The 19498-nt window shown below is 37.6% G+C and overlaps 1 protein-coding gene across 3 annotated transcripts; it reads right to left on the bottom strand.

Moving 5' to 3' along the window:
- Positions 1 to 6205: 6205 nt before the first annotated feature.
- On the bottom strand, positions 6206 to 17940 carry CUNH14orf28 (chromosome unknown C14orf28 homolog). Of its 3 annotated transcripts, XM_004387875.2 has the most exons (5): positions 17637 to 17940; positions 14504 to 15028; positions 11853 to 11942; positions 10252 to 10386; positions 8778 to 9206 (listed from the first exon to the last, which is right to left on the bottom strand). In XM_004387875.2, exons 2-5 carry the CDS (start codon positions 15025 to 15027, stop codon positions 9023 to 9025), a joined length of 933 nt encoding a protein of 310 aa, XP_004387932.1. In that variant the 5' UTR covers position 15028; positions 17637 to 17940; the 3' UTR covers positions 8778 to 9022. The 3 variants fall into 3 exon arrangements, with proteins under 3 accessions (XP_023597747.1, XP_004387932.1, XP_023597748.1); XM_023741979.1 differs by lacking the exon at positions 17637 to 17940 and having other exon boundaries at positions 6206 to 9206; positions 14504 to 16801; XM_023741980.1 differs by lacking the exons at positions 8778 to 9206; positions 17637 to 17940 and adding an exon at positions 11497 to 11588 and having other exon boundaries at positions 10254 to 10386; positions 14504 to 16801.
- Between the last annotated feature and the right edge of the window lie 1558 nt (positions 17941 to 19498).

Below are 19498 nucleotides of genomic sequence, written 5' to 3'. Positions count from 1 at the left end.
GTGCATACTAGAAAAATACTGTTTTCAACTTGTTTTATTTTTTTCACTTAGTGTATCCTGGAGATTATTCCCTATGGAGAGTGCCTTTACTCTTTACAGCTGCATGGCACTTTACTGTGTAGGTGTACCGTGGGGCTTTTAACTAGTCTTCCGCTGGTATATTTGGGTTGTTTCCAGGCCTTTGCCTTTACAGATAATGCTGTAATGAATAGCTTTGCACATTTGTCATTTTATATTTTGAGGATAGATTTTTAGAAGTGGACTTCCTGGCCAAAGGGTAGATGATATTAATTTTGCTAAATCTTGCCAAATTCTCTCGAGGTTGTACCATTTTGCATTCCCATCAGGAATAGACAAGAATGCCCTATGGCTGTTTTTATTAGTTGACCCACTCAGGGGCTTATTAAAAGGTAACCCTTGGCCTCAGGTTCTTTCTGGCTCAAATTGTCTAACAGTGTAATTAAAGAGATGAAAAGTTCTGTATTTTTAGTGTACATTAAAAGCTGCTTTAAAACCCCTGCTGTTAGCTGACGTCCAGTTAGCTCCCTCCTTATGATGACCCCATACGTAATGGAACTAAATGCTGTGCAGTCCTGTGCCATCACTATAATCAGTTGTGAATCAGACCATTGTGATCCCTAGTGCTTTCATTGGTTGATATTTGGAAGTAGATCACGAGGCCTTTCTTCCTAGTCTACCTTAATTGGGAAGCTCTGCCGAAACCTGTTCAGCATCACAGCAACATGCAAGCCTCCACAGACAGATGAGTGGTGGCTGCACATAAGATGTATTGGCTAGTGCAAGGAGGTACATTGTTGAGTAAGGCAGGATCTAAATAAGGATGGACCAATTATTTTTGTGGTGGTGATCTGGAAGGAAGCCTTGGAAAAGATATTCCTATGTGTGCTCTGAAGAGTTAAGAGTTTAAATGGGCGAGCAGGTTGTTAGAGGGGTTAAGAGATACCAGATTAAGAAAAGCACCAGGTTCTTTTAGTGTAACCTTGAACTTCACTAGAGTAGGTGGTTCCCATTGACTAGAAGAATTTAAATCTCCAAAGGTTTTAGAGCTAGATTTTAAAAGACATTGAAATCCCATATTTATGTGTTGGCTGCATCTGGGGAAGAAATTATTTTGAGCAGAAACAAGATGGGATGTTTTATCATTTGGTATCTAGGGAAATTTAAGCTATTCATGTTCCCCTATTTGTTTTGGTTTGCATTTCAAATTAATTCAAGTATCTTTTTTTTTTTTTTTACTGTTTTAATGCTATCATCTGCTCAGTGATGTTAATTACAACAAAAATATAAGCAATAATTTTCAGCCAACAAACTTGAAATATTTGCAAAGAATTTAATTCATTTTCTGCAGCATCACTACTCACCTGCTACATTAATTTCTTAAAAAAGTACTGAGTTAGGAATGAACAATAATGATAGCTGCTTACTTTCATAGTGCTTATTATGTGCCAGGCACTAAATGCTATACATAATAATTCATTAATACCACAACCTTATCAGATATATTCTATTATTATTCTCTGTTTTATAGTGAGGAAACTGAGGAACCAGAAAGGCTAAGTAACAGGCCTAAAGCCCAAGGTAAGAGACAGAGCTTGGATCTGAACCCAGGCAATCTGGCTCCAAAGTCCAGGCATTTAACTACATACTCTTCCATCTCAGAGTGAAAATCAGCAATCAAGAACTGAAGCTAATAGAGATAATCCAGTCATAAAGTGATCACAAATCACAATTCACCTAGAAAGTCTGCAATTTTATTATCTTTTTCTCAGAGAAAAGTGTCAATCCTGAATCAGTTTTTCTGGCATTTCCATAGCCCTCAAGGGACAGGAATGCTAACCCTTCTCAAAAGAAGTGAAGGAAAGGGGGAGGATTGCAGAAACCCATGAAGCTTTAGAGGAAGTAGGTGAAGAAATTCCAGGAGTTAGGTTACAAACAGAAATTTTAGCTGGGGTGCTGTTGGCACCCGATCTCATCAAAGGAGTCACAACCATATGTTTTTGCCAAGTTATGAGTGCATCTGGGGGCCATAGAAAGAACAGAAGAAAAACTTGACTTGCCTCACCCAAATTATAAAACCAAACCAAACCGTTGCTGTCGAGTTGATTCTAATAATTCATGGACAGAAAGTTCAGGTTTGGGTCTTTCGCTAGTTCCTTCATGTTACAGACCGAGAAGTTTCTGCTATCCAGAGCACACTGCAAGAGTTGTAACTCAAAAGTCCAGCTGCTCTGGAAGTCCAGCAAACAATTCATTCACCAAGTATTTAAAGAGGGTCCACCAAGTGAGTCTCTCAAGTCTCTTTCTCTTTTCAGGAGTAGAAAATATTTAAGATTATTAGTACTTGTGGATTACTTTAGCTCGAATAAATTTCTTTTTTAATTGAAGGTTTTGAAAATTGAGCTTTTTATCTGTAATTGTAGAATTTATATCTTTCTAATAGAAATTAGGAAACTCTGGTGGCGTAGTGGTTAAGAGTTCGGCTGCTAACCAAATGTTGGCAGTTCGAATCCACCAGCTGCTCCTTGGAAACCCTGTGGGGCAGTTCTACTCTGTCCTATAGGGTCACTGTGAGTTGGAATCAACTTGACGGCAACGGATTTGTTTTTTTTTTGGTTTTAATAGAAATTAAAGGTGGTCAGATTTTTAGGGTAGAGGTAGAGGGAATCGGACCTTATAATTGCCCTTGAAATCACAAGCTGAACAATTGCTAGTTTCTTTCCTCTACAAACTTCCTCTAGGGATGCTAGGCAGCAACAATGAGAGGCCTGTTTGAGACCTCCCAGCAACCCCACCTCTGTACTCTCAGATCCACAGGTGCTTACCCTGCTATATAGTACTTCCTTCTGGACAGTAATCATTGATGTACTCATCTTTTCTACTCTCTAGACATGTGCATATCTCCAGGGCAGAAATTCTATCTAATTCAACTAGCAAATCGTGGATACTCAGTATTTATTCAATGAATGCTGCTGAGAAAGTGTGTCTGATATTAACTTGTTCTAGCTTGCAATGCCCAAATCAAGCTTAGCCTGCTTGGGCAAAGATCTCCTAGCCAGCCTTCACCTAATCTCTTCTTAACCTGAGCACAGATCAGCTCTTCTGTTTCTCCCCTTCCTTTTCCTCCATTTCTCTTCTCCTCTCCGCTCCTTTTATCTTCTACCCTAAAATTCCGTATGTTGGGTATTTAGAGTTATTTATTGTGCCTGCTCCTCTCATCTTTGCAAACTCCCTCAGCCAGCTTTTTCCTGCTCTAAGGAGCAAGCTAATTATGTGCAGTGTATTTTAATCTTTCCTTATTATACTTTTGTGTTAGGTTACCAGAGAAACATAGGATATTTATTTGGTTCTGTCTGTTTCAGGACAGACAAGTTATATCAAGGCCCTGCTTCTTAACTTGGGCACCTAGGATACTAGGATTGAGATGTAGGTAGGGAAGCATGAAGGAATGACATATTTTACAAACTGAGATACTGAATTTTTGAAGATTGGAAAAGATGAAAGCTTCTGAAGACAAATGTCCAGGTAGAAATGTCTGAACAGGTGACTGCAGCAGTTTTGAGTCTTGCTTGCCTGTCAGAGCTTTCTTATGCTGATTATCTCTGTCGCCACTATGCAGACCACCAAGAGGATATACTTCTTTTTTCAAAGTCCTAACTCCTTGATTCTTGGCTTTTTTTCAGTACTACTGAGCTATGATGAACTTTTCAAAAAGGCTTACCAGCAAAAATCTATGGTTATCACTGGATACAGAAATTATAGATGATCTGTTTTCTCTTTTATACTTTTTTGTTTGCTGATTTGTTTTTGCAATAAGCACGTATTTTTATAATGTCAAGTTTCTAATTCTACCATGTCTAACGTGTTTACACTGCTAATTTTTTCCCAAAGCTCCTGTTCCATTCCATATTCTTTTTGAAGGCCTTGCTGGAGAAGCTCACTTTCTCATTTTTAAACAATATTCCCCTTGATCCTTGCAGAAGACCTCATTGGGAAAACAGTGAATGGATTACGGAATTGATTGCCCAGTTTAGGGTAAATAATCTAATATGCATTCTCAGGTATATATCAGCATAAAAAGAAGCCATCTAGTTTACAGATGCCTCTCCACTTTCTCCTCTTCAGCTTCACAGAGGCAGAGTGAAAAGGTTGTTTCCCCTAGGATGAAATCAAATTTGAGGCTAAAGGAGGCTGTCCAGGGTGACTGAATCTTGAACCCTGGGCTAATTGGGTGGGACATAGGAACCCCTACTGGTAAGAAATCAGATTTAAGACCTTTGTATAAATGTCACAATAAGATGCAGTTTAAAAGCTACGTGATTTTAGGGCCGAAGAATTTGATGCTGATTTTAATGTTGGAGCAATTAACAGAGGAAGATGAGAAAAACAAATGTTTGTTTTGGCTGTAGTTCAGGAGTGCTAATTACAGTCATTTTACATGAACTGCTTACACTTTCTGCCTATTACAGTTATTTTCAAATAATTAAATGTCATTAAATAGTTTAATTATAAAAGTGTTCATATGCTCAAGATGGATAGCTTTCTGTTTATGTGCCAAAATAGTTATCTGCTTATATAGCTTAGTTGCTTGCTCACACTCCTTAATGAAATAGATCACAGGATCCGCCCTAGGAAAGCATACCTGTGTAATTTAGAGTCATCCTTAGTTTTTCTTTCTCCTTCATTGGATCAGATCCAGTGGCAATGCTCCAAGTATTAAACCAACTCAATTATAAATGAAAAGCTACTCTGAAGGATAAATCTAAGTAAAACTATTTGCAGAGATTGGGAGGAAAAGATTTATTTTGCTGAAGAGGAGCAAGTTGGGAGAGTCTTCCTTAAATTTATTTTACTTGGCCAGAGTTTTAACATTTTTTGCTTTCCCTCTAAGTATAGTAGTGGTGGTTTGTGGCATTTTGATTAAAACATATTCTAAATTATTTCCTTATAACTTCTGCTGTCCCCTCTGAGTAGATTATTCTGGTTTCAAAGACTGCAGCCTTTTAAAAATAGCAATTCCCCTAATCCTTTTCTTCCTAAAACAGAGCATCTTCTTTAAAGGTTCTTTGGGTTATAGAGAATTCTCCATACCCTCACTTTCACATTTTGCAGATAATCTACTTCAGTTCATTCCTTTTGAACTTTTTTCTATTTACTGACAGTTTGATCAACAGGAGATAATTTCTGCTTTTGGCACATTGGCCAACTTCATCCTTAATTATAGTAAGATCTCAGATGGTTGTGGTTTAAGGAGAATAGGTAGTTTATTGTTATTTTGGTGGTTGGTTAGTAGAAAAGCACAAGGAAGGAGGAGTTTAGCTTTAGTCAATCCCTGCATGTCTCAGCTGAAGTGTCCTGAAAACCTCATTGCTGTCAGTCGATTCTGACTCACAGCGACCCTATAAGACAGAGTAGAACTGCCCCATAGGGTTTCCAAGGAGGAGCTGGTGGATTTGAACTGCCGATCTTTTGGTTAGCAGCCGACTTCTTAACCACTGTGCCACAGCTGAAGTTTATGGAGGGAAATTCATAATAGAGGAGGCAGGCTGTCATCACTTGAACCTACTGATAAATTTTTTTTTTAACCTTGTTGTTAGGTACCATCGAGTCGGTTCCGACTCATAGCAACCCTGTATACAACAGAACGAAACACTGCCCAATCCTACTCCATCCTCACAATTGTTGCTATGTTTGAGCCCATTGTTGCAGCCACTGTATCAATCCATCTCGTTGAGGGTCTTCCTCTTTTTTGCTGACCCTCTACTTTACCAAGCATGATGTCCTTCTCCAGGTAATGGTCCCTCCTAATAACATGTCCAAAGTACGTGAGATGAAGTCTTGCCATCCTCGCTTCTAAGGAGCATTCTGGCTGTGCTTCTTCTGAGAGAGATTTGTTTGTTCTTCTGGCAGTCCATGAATAACATTCAGTATTCTTCACCAACACCATAATTCTAATGCATCAGTTCTTCTTTGGTCTTCCTTATTCATTGTCCAGCTTTCACATGCATATGAGGTGACTGAAAATACCGTGGCTTGGGTCAGGCTCACCTTAAGTCCTCAAAGTGACATCTTCACTTTTTAACACTTAAAAAGAGGTCTTTTGCAGCAGATTTGCCCAATGCAATATGTCATTTGATTTCTTCACTGCTGCAATCATGAGCATTGATTGTGGATCCATTATCATCCATTATTGTTGTAAAATTTACATTACAACAAGTTTGAGTACCTATTACCTTCCTGGCACTAGGGATATCAAAAGGAATACTTATAATTTTACATATCATAAATGGTCTTAATGTTTAACTTAAGTATCAACTTTTATTCACAAACTTCTCAGATTATAGTAGTAAGATAGGCAATTTAGGAAATCTATATGGGAAGTAATTTATGATTAAAATGAAGTTTGGTGTATTATTTACTACTATTGATTAACAGTATTCCTCAAGCTAATCCAGTGGTTCTCAATTAGGGCAATTTTGCCCTCATCAGAGACACAGGAGACATATTTTGGTTGTCAAGACTTGGGATGCTGATAAATAATGCATAGGACTCCTCCTCACCCCCGCTCGTAATAAAGAATTATCCAGTCTAAAATATCAACAGTACCAAGGTTGAGAAATCCTGAGTAAATCGTATTGCAAAGAGCAAACTATAAATGCCAACAGGTATTAGTTTGAAGGTACAAAGAAAAAAATTTCTAGTATATTCCTCTAATTATTATCTCCTCTAATTGGTAAGCAAATTAGGTTTGGAATACTTTTGTTAAAATTTCTAATTTTAGATTAATTTACCAGAGATAAGTACTTCTGGGGACTATAAACACTTTCAGGGGACCTGAAGGTAAACCTAACCAAAATGAGACTGAAGTACAAATAAATTGAGACAAAATGCTTTCAATCCTATTTTCTTGCAAAATTTCAAATAATGACTTGCCTTATGGCCATGGGTTGAGAAACCAGGAGGTTAATTATATATGACTGCTTCTAAAATGTGTTTAGTCCAATGTAATACATTGCTAGTAAGCATCTGCTACAAGTATTTCATTATGTTCATCCTTTGGAAAGCACTTTCAAAATCTGTTCTCTGCAATCCGGAAGCAAAAGCAGAAGGTACTGTAAGAATTACTTCCATCTATATGAGTTTTGGAATCCATTATTAACATGAGCTACTGCCTAAATAATTTTAAAAAATCTGTAAGTTCATCAGTAAGAGAGAATCTGGGAGACTTGCCTGTACATGAAAGAGATATAAAAAATGTTTTTTTATTAGCACGTGTTAAGGTGATCAAGATTTTAACAAACATCATTAATCCTCACAACAACCCTGTGAGGTAGGTAAATCATTGTTTTCTAATAAACTAGTATTATTTCAAATAAAGTGCAATTGCTAAAAGAATAAATCTGCATGAGGAATAACTTTGGTAATGACACCATTCATGTATACTTTTAATATTTGTGTTTTTGTATACTTTGATTCACCCAATAAGTTGTCCATGGAAAAGTTTACTATGAATCAAATCCTGTTCAAATATACTTGAGACACTATTTAAATAAACTCTGTGGCAAATTCCTTTGTAAAATAAATCAATATTTTTTATTTTACGTAAAAAAGTAATTTTCATAGTATTTTCTCAAAGTGATACAAATACCCACATTTATCATTCCCATTATTTGGTAAGTTATCTTAATGTGGCACCAAACCAATGTAAGATTTAATCTACTGAATTAAACCTCAGCAATTTGGTATACGGCAGTGAACTGTGTTGTCACATAAAAGTCTCCAAATATATTGCGCTTAATAACGCAAAACCTGAAGAAGACTATTTTTGAAAATGTAAACAGTAAAATAGAGGCTGATAAATTTCAAAAAGTATTCTCCCTTGGGAATCTTTATTTTTTCCTTTGAAAGGAAGAGAGATCTTAGGGTCTTTATAAAGAAACATAATATTCTGGTAACTATAAAATTCTAGTGATTTATATTGCAAATCAAAGCTTCGTGCTATCAATTTAGTACTTACAAGGGAGACAGCAGATGTCACCCCAAAAATTTAAGTATTTTTTTCTCTGCCAATATAAGATTTACCAGGAAAAGAAATATCCCCAGGCATTCATTTTCCTCTTAAATACATAAAGTACATTTCTATTATTAGTCCAACATTAGTAAATATCCAGTTGCTTAATATTTTTTATAGTTGACTTATCAGCAAAATACATTTTTAAGACAATTTCCATTAGATTCAATTATGAGATAAATGTTCAGGATAGTTACAGAATTCATTTGTAACAGTAACTTTAATTAAGCCTGGAAGCTTAGATAACACTTAAAATCTACTGGTAGGTTTAAATACTTTAGAGCAAGTGGTTAAAGTAATTTTCCATTATAAATAAATAATTTAAGCCCAGAATAAACACTCTTACCTATGTATTTTTAAAAATCACTGTAGGCAAATTAGGCAATTCAATGGGTAAAATAAACTAATCCATCTATAAGCTGTACATTCAAATCCATACCAGATCCAATAGTGCACTCTGGATTATAGCGAGGTAGGGTAAAGAAATACAATCAGATATATTTTGAACTATTAAATTTATATAAACTGAAATATTGACTTCTACCCAGCTTTTATTTGGATATCCAAAAAAGAAAATTTAGAATTCAAAGGACAAAGTATTTTCTTGGATTCAAGGACAGAATTATAAAAATTTGCCAAAAATCCCCAAACTGCTGAAGTACATATAAATAAAAACTACAAAGGCTAAAAGATATATTTTATTTCAACATAAAATATGCTTCTATAAAAATAACCCAGGAAATATAAAAAATACAAACATTCTGCATAGATCTTCTATAGAAAACATTTACCTGGGGCTAAACACTGGATAATACTCCTCTGAAACTAGTATAGTTGAACTATTTTCTTGGATACCAAGTATACACAAAAGAAGCCCTTAACCTGGGGAGCATGGGCAGTAGGGAAACAACTTAATTTAGCATCAGTCTATATTTATTTCTCTGTTGCTCGAATATAAACCAATGATGACAAGAGGAGAAACTCTGGGGGTTTATTTAACAAAATTAAATTCACATTTCTGAGGCCATCATAGTGCATCCAATGTCCATCAATCTGGAAAGCTGCAGAATAATGATGTTCCTCCTTGTTAAATAATGTGGCACCTTCCAACAAATACCTGCAAAGTAAATGACAACGTGTAGCAGAAAATTATAATACTGTGGTCTTACGATAAACATTCCTTTAATTCTTAACTAAGGAATTAAAAAAATCAAGATTATTTGCATTCTGTTCCCTTAAAAACACATCCACCTGTATAAATCATATACTGTAATTGGTAATTTGGAGTAAAACGTTTTAAGAATCTCTTTAATTGATATAATTTAAGAATTTTTAAAAACATTTTTAACAGGTCAGTTCATAACCTGTATAGTTCTATTAGGGTCCCCAGGTACTGCAAATAGTTCACGCTCTACCATTAACCTAAGGGTTGGCAGTTTGAACCTACCCAGCAGTGCTGAGGAAGAAAAGGCCTAGTGATATGCTTCCATTAAGATTACAGCCAAGAAAACCCTACAGAGCAGTTCTACTCTGTAACATATGGTGCTGCCATGAATTGGAATCAATTTGATAGCAAATAACAGTTCTATTAAAGAGAAAACATGCACAGAAATACTTTAAAAGGCAAAAAGTTAAAAGAACCCGATATGTCCTAATTTGTATGCATTTATTTTATATCTATGATGATAAGTAACATTGTATGCTTAAATGATGACCTCCTATATACTAGTTTGATCTGTAATAAAAATAATAGCCAGCATTTACTGTTTACTTTCATGAGCCAGGTACTATGCTAACCACTTTACAGGTGCAATCTCATTCAATCCTCACAATAATGGCACTGTTGTCACTCTTGCATAGGTAAGAAAACTGAGGAGGCAAATTGGTGAAGTTATTGGCCCAAGGTTGCACAGCGTATAAAATGGGTTGGTATTTGAACCCAATTCTGTCTACTCCATAGCCCAAGCATTTAACCACTATGCACACCGCCACTTCCTGAGTCCCTAACATGGATTCTGATCCTACTGAGAATACATAAATTTAGAGACAGCTATGAGTTGTCAACAGTATCTTAAGGGTTAGTCAAAATCATGGTAGAATAGCAAAAAAAAAGTGAAAGAAATTTATTTTCTATTAGTTTAACAAAAATAAAAAACACCTACTTGTGATCAGATAAATCCAAGTAATAGGGTACATATGCCAGATCTTCACATTTCCAATGCTGCATATTTAAGACAACAAAAGGGGGAGCCCCATGGCAGAAAATTCGCTGGGAAAATTCTCTTAAGCCACCACACCTACAACAGAAAATAGGCATGAACATTACTATAGTTGGGACGAAGCTGCATTTCAACACTTCTGGATTGTCTTTATCACTTTAACTCCCAGAAATTAAAGTCATAAAGGTAAGTAGGTAAATTCATAAAGTAAACAGGTAAGCATAATTACCTATTATAGGTATTGGCAATGGTTTTGCTATTTATTACATGATCTACCTCTTCCAAGGAGCCCCGGTGGCAAAGTGGTAAAAGTGCTTGGCTGCTAACTGAAAGGGTGGCAGTTCAAATCCACCAGCTGCTCTGTGAGAGAAAGATGTGACAGCCTGCTTCTGTAAAGATTTACAACCTTAGAAACCCTATGGGGCAGTTCTACCCTGTCACGTAGGGTCACTATGAGTCGGAATCGACTTGATGGCCATGGGTTTCTTTTTTGTTTGGTTTCTACCTATTCCCAGAAGTTTACAAGCTATGAGATTTTCTGTACTAGAAATGATACCTTTAAAACTCTATGAAAAGCTATTTCTATCTAAGCTTACAATAGCATGTACTGATATGAAAGCTTTTATTTGTAAATACATTTTTCTCTCTCTGAGCTGATTTCAATGAGGAATAGTGGCAGAGAGGGAATTATATGATTCTTAGAGTCCTCTTTACACTGGTCAAAATTCCCTATTGCTTCTTTTTGCCAGCAGGATCTTCTACCAGCATGAAGCAAATTATCTTTTCTTAGTATTATCAGGTATTGAGCACGTGGATCAGAATACAACAAAGACAATTATACAGTAAAATCTCGATTAACCGGAATGCTCAGGTCACAGTATTCTGGTTAACAAACATTACCGACTAAACTGAGTTAACCAGAAAACCATTTGTATTTCACTACTGGTTACTAAAAATGCTCCTAAAAGATTTTAGATCACTTTCTGGACTTAAATAAGTACAATTAACTGAACACAGTTTAATTTCTCCTTCTTTTGTAATTAATTAGCTGCAAGGTCATCCTTCTAAATACTCATTGTACAATATTGTAGCTATAGAAACTGTTAAGAGATTGGGTTGAATATGTTCTGTCCCTCTGGACTTCTTTTGTTTGTTTTACTATGTTAGATTTTTTTGGTTGTCATTTACCTCTTTCTCCTAAATGTGAAGTGCAGAAAAAAAATCCAGTTAATTGAGAGTCCCGATTAGCTGGGTTCCGGTTAACCAAGGTTTTATTGTACCTACTCAGCAGTGGGGAAAAAAAGAAAAGGCATTTGGCTTTGTATTCATCAATTAGCTATAGTATCTTACTCTATATAGTGATATTTGATAATGACAACAGAGCATAAAATGGGCATATTAAACTGGACAATGGCAAAGTAAACTTCCTGAAAACTTATGAGTTGCTATTTCATAAAGGATCAATATTAAAGAGCTTATCAGCCCAGGCCTCTTTATAAACAACACAGAAATACTTTTATCTTTAATGCCTATCATATACTCACCCATGCTCTTCACACAGTTCAATCTTGGAACAGAATAACTCATCCACAGCTAGTCGTATCAAGTTTCCATGTGGAATTTCTTGGGGAGGACTATTAACAGTTGTAAAACGCATGTTAAGAACTGCTTCAACATTTTAGAGGTTAATACATTATTAGGATATACAATTTTATAGGTCAGTCCATTATTAGAAAAACTTTGAGTATACAAAGCACGACCTCTGTTATTCATGTTTGTACATCTTGTGGATATACAGAAACCAGCTGAATTCAATAAATGTTAATGCATAAGGCTGTTCAAGAAACATTCAATCTTTCTGTAAACTGATGTCAAAAGATGCAGTTATTGTTAGTTTAATTTAAACATTTTTTGAGAGGATTCAAAAGATGCAATCTGGTCTGGTGGGAAGAAAGTAGGATCCAGAGTCAGGAGTATAGCCGATTTAGTTACCTGACTAAATGCAAGTCACTTAGTTATTCTTGGCATCAGTTACCTGATCTGTTAACAGTTTTTTTTCCTTCCCCCTAATTATTTCAGAGGCTCTTTTAAAAACAAGATCTAAAATAGGCAAAGACTTAACAAAGTATGATGCAAGTATTTTAAGTATCTAAGATAAGCAGGAGCCCTGGTGGCGCAGTGGTTAAGAGCTCGGCTGCTAACCAAAAGGTTGGCAGTTCGAATCCACCAACTACACCTTGCAAACACTATGGGGCAGTTCTACTTTGTCCTATAGGGTCGCTATGAGTTGGAATCGACTTGACTGCAACAGGTAAGATAAGCATAAAATGTTAGTATTAATATAGAACTGTAAATATTTCATTATAGTTTCAAAACATTTATAAATTAATTGATACTACTTAAAAAAAAAAAAAGGAACCCTGGTGACACAGTGGTTCAGCACTGGGCTGCTAAACAAAGGTCAGTGGTTCGAACCCACAGGCTGCTCCACAGGAGAAATACGTGGCAGTCTGCTTCTGTACAGATTACAATCTAGGAAACCCTAACTGGGCAGTTTACTCTGTCCTATCACTATGAGTTGGAATTGACTCGATGGCAATGGGTTGGTTGTTAGTTGACTTAAAAAACAAGAAAAATTTCTGGAACCCTTCTCAGTTCATTATGTAGACTAAGAGACCTTTTTCCTGATAGAGATTTTAAATCAACCTCATCATATCAGCAACACAACTTATTCCATGTCATGTAACGTTTAATACAGCATCACAACTACTATACACCAACAAATAAAAATCAGAAATACTGTCAGACTTATAATGGGCAGGGTTTGCCAGTTTTCACCTCTGCTATTGAGGAATTTTTTATATACAAATTGGTAAAACATTTGGGCAAGAGTTCAATGAAAAATCCTGGCTAAACAATATATAAAATAGCAGACTAAAATGGTTCAATTTCTGACAAAATTCATGAGAGCAAGCTAAGAAATGATAGTTTTGTCCCCATTTGCTGGTAGTAGCAATGAAATAGAGTATTAAGAATACATATAAATTTTACTCTTTAGTACAAAAAAGTTTTAATTAAAACTGTTCCTTTTTCAGATGGAACTTAAAATTCACTAAATGCACAGAAAACATTTAAGATTTAAAAGCTGCTAGCATTGCCTAAATTAAAACGAAACAGATCTGTAATAAAAAAAAAAAAAACCTCCTAATATAAACAAATAGAGCCAAAATAATACAAGAAAATGGCCAAAGTGTGTCTTACAAGAGAGACATTAATTGGTAGAATCTAAAATAAGTATTTTCAACTTTCCATAAGCAGCATGATCTTATGTTAAATTGAACATGCAATAAAGAAATGTGAATTTAATAAGTTAGGTTATATGATCTACATTCCCAAATGGGACCATCCTGTTAGGCTGTTATTCTGCACCACAGGGCCATATACCCTTTCTGACAACAATGTGCTTAGGTCTGATTTTCTGTCCTGTTTTTTTCCACAAGCAATTATCTCCTTTCAAGCTTGTTTCCGGGTGGCTTTAAATGTTTCCCAACACTCCACTAGGGCTTGCCAGTTTGGTCTCCCTCCCTGTCATTTACCAGCTTGGAGGTCTGCCCTCTCTCTGAAAGGCAAAAATAGTCAGCTGGCTCCCAACACCTTTCCTAGTCACATCTCCATCCTCTCCCAGTGTTAGATTCCAAGTTTGAGGTTTCTGTCTATAATTGTGCTCTGGCCATGACATGAAGGAAGACATTCAATGTTTATTGTTCCTGTGGAATGCCAGTGGTGGAACACCACCTAACAGAGACCTATTCAGAGTCAAACACAACAAAACAATAATAAGTGCTCTTCAAGAGGCTAAAGTGATGGCACAAGGAATTAATACCTATCATAGTCATATTATTAAACTCAAAACAAGTGTAAAACACTTTGTATATTGAATAATTCATTATTTTGCTACTGAAATAATTATCAGTTGGTTTTGTGACAGACTAACATTTCTTGCATGGGACTTACTGAGGAGTCTTGTATCTGTGTGTGGTTGCTTTATAAGGAATAAGTAGCTACACAAGTTCTGTACTTTAAAAAGTAGTTTGGCCATATGTGTGTGTGTGTTTAAATACTGTTCATTAAAAAAAGTATACTATCTTACTTTTGCTGAAAGTGACAAAACAGACTTTCTAGCAACTTAACTTACTTTATGATAATTATGCGCTGCTGATCTTCCTGCACTCGAGTTGGGCATCGCCAGTTGGAACAGTAACTCTCTTGAATGGTAGACATGAGATTTTCAAGATTTCTTGTAAAATTATCATGCTCATTTCCAAACAAATCAATTATTAATGAAGCTTTATGAACTTCAGCTTTGTACTGCTGTTTTTCCATCTTGTCCCAAATCCAAAGTAGCTTCACAGTTGTAAAACTGTAGGTGTCCATTAAGTAAAGAAAACAGTCTATAAACTCTCTACCTAAATGAAGAGAGAGTTCTCTGGGGAAATTTTCATTTTCATTAAGGATGACATATAATAACATCAAGAATCCATCTATAGTGCAGGTATTTTTCAGTCTTATTTCAACATAGAGTGGTGTACAGGATACTGCTTTGCGGCCAGCTTTGATAGTAAAAACACCTCCCCAAGGAAGAACAGGCCTCCAAAATGACCGATCTTGGTTATAGTTATTTTTAATTGATGCTTTGATCTCTTCAAACAGTGTCTTCATCCTGAATTTTAGAAGTTTAAAATAAAACATGTTAACTTGTGACTTTGTATGTTAAATGCATGAATATTTTTAAATGAAAATAAAGTTATCTAAAGATTTAAACTAAATTGGGTTAGATGTTCTCCCAATGCTAAAAAATTAATATTTAAATAATTCAAACTACGCACCATTTTCTTGGCAACCTGCATAGTGCAGACCATTTCAGAAACTGCAACCTTTTTTTAAGATACAAAATGGCCATCTGATGGGCCATTATAGTAATTGTATTACTGATTTTATCAGTGATATAGAAAAATTACATAATAAAAAAAAATCTTAAAATAAATTTAAAGATATGAACTAAATTTGGTTAGATGTACTCCTAATGTAAACCTCCACTTCACCCCACAAAATATAAGCTATTCCTCATCTTCTTGTTAATATGTATGGTCCTATTTAAGAAACTGCTATATTAAAATCCTTATTTGGAGTACAGAGTAAGGACCATTTGATAGTCTTTACAAGAATTACAGTACACATTTTATTTGTGGTATAGAAAAACTACGCAATGACAAATCCTGTTGTAATAGACTAATTCTGGCATTTAACTTTGAAAGATGACATATGGGGAGTAATCGTGAAAACTGAACAGTAGTGTAGCTAACACAAAAAAATCATTTCTATTGACTTTCGGATTTGTACTTACAATTTAAACTGTGCGGAGATCCCATAATTTTAAACACAGAGGCCATAATGTGAAGATTTGATCTAGAACTTGTTAAATATTCCGATTCCTCCCCCTGTATGTTTTGGTTATGAGCTAAAGAGACCTCCCTCTGTACACTGGCAGGTACTTATCCTTACCCCCACCTTGAGGAGAGCTAAGCATTTTGTTTTTAAAGCCTTGACAGTGTTTTAATAAATGTTTGTGTCCTAGGTATGTTACATAAAGCAAAATCTAAAAACATTACAGGAATGAGGTCCTATTGAAATTGTACTGAAAGAAATGCTTTACCTGGGATAAAGAAATGTCGAAACTAAAAATAAGTTTTCCAATGTTATTTTCGTGGAAACGTGTATTTTTATGAAAAAAGGAAAGCATCTGAGGAATAGGAACAGTGAGTGACTGCGGTCAGTGTCTTATTTTGGCCATCTTTTCATACACCACATTCTCCCAAGCACAGTGAGAATCCAACACTCAATAATAACGCAGACCTCTGTGTTTTGAAATACTTGCGTGAGAAATGATTAAATTCAAAATGATCTGGCAAAACTAGCAGACTAAAAACTCAGCTCTGTAATATATTAAACACACCCACATACCCACCCACAGAGTTTTAGGCTTGAAGCAGGATACTGTGGACTCTAAAATATTCAACCCTATATTTAGTCTGAAGTGTAGATGTTTATATATAGTCCGTATACACTTGGCTCTAGTCAACCAATTTTAGGAACAAGAGGGCGTGGCAAATCTGCAGTCTAGGAAAACATAAACTCAGTTTCTTCTCAATAGGACCAGTTTTCCGACCAGATTTTAAAAAATCATGCAGCATTTATGTAAGAATGAAAATAACATTCTTCATGGTGTGATTACTTCTGCTAAATTTTAAGGATCTTTCTAGAAAGTTTATAAGACTAAGGGCCTGAGTTCACATTCCTAAATTATTGCACTGGAAAGAAAACTTAAAATCTCTGTAGTATTTTTCTTCAAATTACCTTTTAGACATGACCAAATGACAAGTAACTACAGCTCCGTAAAGCAATACTTACACTCTAAGATAATTAAACTGCGATGACATACACACAGACACACACACATAAAGCATGAAACTAATTTTTGGTCTTTTTCTCGGGGGGGGGGGGAAAGGCGGAGGGTTGGAAGAAAGAGAGGACACAATCTACTTTTAGCATTAACATGCTGATTTGTTCCAAACTAATTTACAACGAAAAGGATGACGGAGAGATGGCTGCAAACAGCTTTCCTTAAAAGTCTTCAAGTTTTCTCCACCCGTCAGAAGGCTGTTTCATTAGGCACTGTATTGAAAAGCCCAGGCAGAGGTTATTTGGTTGGCTGGCATCAACAGGCCTTTCAGTTTAAATAAACCTGGCAATCTCCCCGATTCTTATTTCTCTGGCAAAACGATCCCTTTCCTTTGCGGTCATTTCCAAGGGTGACAGTCTATTCCACATTGGCCGTGAGGACCAGACAACCTGCCCAAGGCAGTGAATGACGGACTCCCCAAGGGATAAGGAAAGGGTCCCCTTTCTAATCAGCGCACCGAAATATTCTTCTGAAAAAAAGCCACGCGCTCCCCCTCGCAACCAGCGCGGGGCTTCGGTGCAGGACGGCCGGGCGCGCGGTGGGCGCCTTCCTCCGGGCTCCGGCGACGCCCGCCCGGCTCTTAGCCCCCGGCCCGCCGCGCCCTGGAAGGCCTGGCACAGAAGACAGGTTCCGCACAGCAGGCGGGTCCCCGAACCAGGGGCCGGTGAGACGGCCGGGCGCCACTGCCCGGGCAGTGCCCACCGAGCGCCTGGGACTGCGGGCAAATGAGGGTGGGAGCGGAGGACCGGCCGCGGAAGGCGTTCCCAACTGGCCAGTCTCCGTCCACCAGAAAGCCGACTCCTCGTACCTCCCCGGGGACCGAAAACCGCCGGTGCCGCCGCACCCGTCGCCGCCGCCGCTTGCTCATGGAGAGCCAGGGCTGCTGTCGCCGCCGCCTCATCTACTAGTACCATCGGTTGTCTCGGCCTCCCCCGGCCTCAGTGCTGGGCTCCGGCACGGCCTCCATCGCACCCGCCGCGGGCGGGAGCCACCGCAGCTCCAGCGCCCAGACCCGGTCCGACCGGACCCACGGAGCCAGGACCGCAGGACGCGTCGCTTCTTATTACGGAGGAAGATTCGGCCTGCCCTCCGGCCCCCTCCCCCAGCCCCCAGGAGCCTGACGGCGCCGCTGCGCAGGCGCGAAGACGCCCCGGCCAGACAAGCGCGTGTAGGGTGTGTATACAGTATCCAGATTTGTCCAATGGAATCAGGATCAGGTGCCGGGGGCGGGACCTCGCCTAGAGGAGCGGGGCTCCAATGTTTGCTAGGCCGAAGGACTTCAATGTTAGGAAGGTGGGTGGGGCAGCCGGAAGTGGGCCGAGTTTGCAAGAAGGCGGAGCTTTGTTGGCAAACACGCTTAGCTTTTGAGGTTTGTACTATTTTAGGAATTTACTTGTTTTTAGTTTGTTTCTAGGTGTTATCGTCTCAAATTATTTACTCAGAAGGAGAAAGCTTTGTTTCTACAGTAAATTATTAATCATTAAAGCTTCTGACTTAAGTATATATTTAGAAAAAAGTGAATTAGCGTGTTAAATGCCCTTTAGTGTTCAAGGTAGTGATTGGCTAATATTCTGTAATTTATAGTGGAAAATGCCGTTAAAAAATTAGGTAGTTTTTAGTCCCATTATAGAGATGAAGAAATTGAGTTTTGGAGATAATAAGGTTCCACACAACAAGGACATAGCTGGAAACTGGAGCTGGTGTACTTAATGCCAGAGTCTGTGCCCTCAACCACTATTCCCTTTCAGTAAGCCCTAGTTCTTTTATCCTCCCATAAAGAATCTAAGCCCCACAAGGTTCTATCCCTTAGGAGCACGGGTAACTCTTGTCACTCCACCTCTACCCACAGTTAAAAATGGGGATGCTATTGAGATTTCTCCATCCAGCCATTCCACAAATATTGAGTGCCTAGAAATTGGGGCCGAAGCTCCAGAATACAGGAGAACCAATTCGGAGAGCTCAAGGCTAGCCCAGCGGGTCAGGGTTGGGCTCAGTCACAGGCTGAGCCTGGGGGAAGTTGGACACCTTTTTGACTGATGTGGTCAGCCAGAGCTATGGCAGTTACTTTCCTTATGAATCTCTCTCACGGACTCTAGTGATAGAGGAATTGGGCTGGAGGAGAAGATTGATGTACTCAAGATAGTTCCTACTTTTGGAGATTGGAATAAATGTACGTCTCTTAGAGCAGAGCGGGGAAAAGATGACTGTCCTCAAAAAGAAGAATTAATAACTGACAAAGTGAGCTCTTTATCATAATTTACTGGTTTTTCTTATTACTCCTTTAATGGTGGCATTTTACAGATGAGGAAAACTGAGGCTTTGAGAGAATAAACTAGTGAGTGTCTGTGTGGAGATTCATATGCAAAAAGTCCGCTCTGAAACCGATCCTGCAAGTTAACAACCCTTCAAGAAAGTTTATAAATGTGGATTGTATATGTGACAACCTCTCTACAAGACATGGAATTAAATTTATATTGAGTGGGCCATTATTTTCCCTGAAAAAGATATGGTAGACACTATTTCTAGGGAATGGCAATGAGATGGCTCGTTAAACTCTGCTGAAGCTTCGCTAGGCAGAAGCATGGATTCCATGCATACTTGGATCATTTACAAACTTCATTGAGACCTTTAACCAATATTTCTATAAACCCTGGTGGCTTAGTGGTTAAG

The sequence above is a fragment of the Trichechus manatus genome, unplaced genomic scaffold (genome assembly GCF_000243295.1).
Source record: "Trichechus manatus latirostris isolate Lorelei unplaced genomic scaffold, TriManLat1.0 scaffold00196, whole genome shotgun sequence".
Lineage (NCBI taxonomy): Eukaryota > Metazoa > Chordata > Mammalia > Sirenia > Trichechidae > Trichechus > Trichechus manatus.
Note: the sequence above shows the minus strand (reverse complement) of the source record. Positions and strands in the feature narration are given on the sequence as shown.